The sequence below is a fragment of the Arachis ipaensis genome, chromosome B08 (assembly GCF_000816755.2).
Source record: "Arachis ipaensis cultivar K30076 chromosome B08, Araip1.1, whole genome shotgun sequence".
NCBI classification, from domain to species: Eukaryota; Viridiplantae; Streptophyta; class Magnoliopsida; order Fabales; family Fabaceae; genus Arachis; species Arachis ipaensis.
The window spans coordinates 101,868,676-101,872,062 of record NC_029792.2 but is presented as its reverse complement, the minus strand read 5'-3'; the positions used below and the strand labels follow the sequence as shown (position 1 = coordinate 101,872,062).

The following is a 3,387-nucleotide window of genomic DNA, read 5'->3' as shown; positions in this document are numbered from 1 at the left end:
TTATTCTTTCTGATTATCTCTAATTCTCTCTATAATAATAATAATAATAATAATAATAATAATAATAATAATAATAATAATAATGCTACAAGCTCATCAATATTGGAATACAAGAAATAAGAATCTATTTAGAGTTTTCCACTTGCGTTTGGTCTTTGTTATCTTCTCCAGATGAAGCTGCAAAATTACGCCTTTCCTCGGAACTGGCAGTGATAACTGGCATCCACAAATCAGCTGTATCACTTAAGAGAGACCTCACTTGTGGATCTTCAGCCATGGTTGATGATATCATCTCATCAACATCATCCAATTTTGCTGATAATTTATCCAACTCCCTAGCTATTTCCAACTATGTACACAAGAAGATGGTTAGAAGTTAAAAGAAGTTGAGGTCTCTGTAATAGTTAAGGAAGATTAAAATGGGCATTAAGCGTGTGTTTGGGTGCATGTAAGAAAAAAGATCTTCTATTAAAAGAAAAAGATGTTTTATCTTTTAGTATGATTTTGACAAATCTTTTAAAATAAAAGGAAAAATATTAGAAAAATAAAAATATAAAAAAATAATTTTTTTAGAAGTTATAATTTACTTTTTACTTTGGAAAAGTATTTGCTAATACACTCTTAAGTAAAATAAGAAGTATAGTGCTTCTTAAAAGGTGACCTGCTATTGCCTATTAGAGGTAAAATAGGTAATAAATAAAACAAGAAGTTATGGATTTAATTTTTTTTTGTTTTCCTTTCTATAAAAAACAATATATGCAGCCCAAGAAAAAATGGTTAACTTGGTAGTAAGTTACCCTTTTCAATCGCAAACATTCATAAAAAAACATAACAAAATGTAAAATTAAAAGTTCTCTAGTTAAAATCGAGTTCAATATTCTTTACTTAGTAAGGAATGTTTATTGTTTAAGGATGATCCTATATGTTGTACCCAAAAATAATTGATAGAATAAACTTTTAAATGAGATATCCAAATATCAAATTATTTTTACTTTTTCCAAAGATTTTTTTAAAAGAAAACATCACTTAAAAAAATCTTTTAAAAACCCTTCAAAACAAGCCCTAAGTTTCTAATTTATGATTCATTGGATTTTAACTAAACATATGAATAAATCAAGATAAGAGATTTAAGCATAAATGGATTAAGTTGATTCGTTATTTATGGACAAGAGTCACAAGACACATGACATTGTTTGATCTATGTAGTCAATCTTATCTAGTGAGATGAAGCTTTATTGTTGTATAAATAAATTAAGATAGTCATATTTGAAAAAAAAATGGCTTTAGTTAACGAGTATCCTAAAGCCGTTTGTAAAGGTTTCAAAACAAGGAAGGGGATTTCCATTCCCATTTTTATTTTCAGCATTTTGTGGATAACTACAGAGACCTAAACCAAAAAAGTTTTAATATAAGAACCAGAACAAAAATGACGGGTGCATATAGGGATCAAAATGTGGTTTTAAACCTAACAGAAAAACTGAGCCCTGTGCATTGAGTAAGGTTAAAACAAAACTACAAAGTGAAACTGAAAACTGAAATGTGAAAACTACCTCATTAAGCTGCTTGGTTGAATTTGAAGGAACTTTTGTAACCTCTAATCCAAGGGCTTCAATCTTGGAACGCAATTCAACTTCTTCTTGGTTTGTCAGAGTCTCCACCTACACAGTTTAACATCCAACACGGGTGATGATCAGTAAGGGATAGTGCTGTGGAAGTAGAACAGTAAAGTGGCATCCATATGCAATCATCTTCATTGCTTAAGAAAAATTAGTGTGTCTAATACAGTAACATTTTGAGTGATTCAACATTTTGCAATTTCTGAAAGTAGTGGCCAAAGCTAATCAGATGATGAATACTGCTAAACAATGCTCATCAAGTGTGAACAAGTAGCCAAATAATTTGCTACTTTACAAGAACAGCAGACGAGCATGTTTAATTAACCATGTGGATATTCTTCTTCATTGCAAAACATTGATACTTCCAAAAAATCTAAGCTTAGATCCACAACACAGGAAACACAGTTCACTATAGTCCAAAAAGTCAATTCAGACCACAATGGAGAAATCTATCACTAAATAGTTTCAAAGAAATCACGCTTTACTATTCTTTTATATCCTCTGCTACAGTATTATTGGATGAATGGATGTGCATATTTCATGTATTCCTTTCATCCTATTTTTGTCAAAACAGCAAATATAACTACAGATGAGCACAGCTCCATAAAAATGGTATGTGACCAGCAGTTAATACATGCCGCCCGAAACAATTTTCCAAAAGCAATTCATGGTGCACAATGAAAATCTATGAAGAGATTTCATGCTAGGTAGCTCTTTAAACACATCAAAACCTGTCAAGGTACTGCCTGTGTACATTACAAAGAGATAAGTTGTTTTATTCACCCAAACTCATGATCTTCAAGAACAAGGTGAGTACAAAGTGGCATGCAAATTCATGATTAGTTTCCTCTAGAACCAATTTATCTGCTGTCTTCAAGGACTTGCATAATCCACCAATAAAGTGGACGAGCAAACCGCATTTTCAGAATACTCCATTAACATTAAGAGTACAAAACAATTATCAGGAGACACAAAAGTAACCATGAAATTACATTGATAATAAGAGAATGAAGTAAAAAAGGGTGTTATCAACACTCTGGGACGCTGATCAGCCTAACTCTACAAAGGGTGTGGAAAAAACCTTGTAAGACAATAACCAAAAACTAAAACCTAAAACCTAAATTCAAAACAACAAGAACAGGGAATGCCTCTGTATCAAAATAAAATGAAATAAAATAACGTGCTAAACACGAATCCCCGCATTAACTCAAATTCCCATGTGAAAATAGCCAAATTTAGCCATTAAACCAGATTGAGAACAATTTTCATATTACATTTTTTTCTATTACATAACAGTGTATGATTGCAAAATTCTTATGTATTTTACAGTGCATGAAAGTTACTCTCTAGTATACTTGGCAAAACAAACGCAATTATCACAATTTACAAATCATGGTGTAAATACTAAAACCTCCCCAAGTAATGACCAAAAATCACATAACCTAGATAATCAAATCTCACATAATTGGAAAATTGAAAGTTAGTTCCCCATCAATCAAACAGAAAACCAACTCAAAACACAAACATCAGAACCAAGCAGTCTTCAGAATTATGACAAGCTTATAAAAAAAAACTAACAGCAAACCCGGCATGAGAACAGACAAATTAATAAATTGATGAAAGTTAGAAGATGGCAGGAGGAACCTCTTGGAGAAGATTGGATAGAAGCTCGAAGAACTGTGCATCTGGTTTCCGATCCTCGGCCATGGGAATCGGATTGCTTCCAGAAATCAAACCTCGTCAAAAACGCCTCGGTTAAATTTTATTGCTA

At 31.9% G+C, this 3,387-nt stretch overlaps 1 protein-coding gene across 1 annotated transcript; it reads right to left on the bottom strand.

Annotated features, from left to right (window-relative positions):
• LOC107611847 lies at positions 32 to 3,387 on the bottom strand. The gene is made up of 3 exons (XM_016313738.2): positions 3,261 to 3,387; positions 1,551 to 1,658; positions 32 to 349 (listed from the first exon to the last, which is right to left on the bottom strand). Exons 1-3 carry the CDS (start codon positions 3,321 to 3,323, stop codon positions 125 to 127), a joined length of 396 nt encoding a protein of 131 aa, XP_016169224.1. The 5' UTR covers positions 3,324 to 3,387; the 3' UTR covers positions 32 to 124.

Excerpts from the sequence above, each read along its gene's own strand:
- LOC107611847 (XM_016313738.2), bottom strand. The coding sequence starts at position 3,323 with ATGGCCGAGGATCGGAAACCAGATGCACAGTTCTTCGAGCTTCTATCC. Across the intron at positions 1,659-3,260 it reads TATCCAATCTTCTCCAAGAG|GTGGAGACTCTGACAAACCA; the intron begins GTTCCTCCTGCC and ends TAAACTGTGTAG. Across the intron at positions 350-1,550 it reads CAACCAAGCAGCTTAATGAG|TTGGAAATAGCTAGGGAGTT; the intron begins GTAGTTTTCACA and ends TTGTGTACATAG.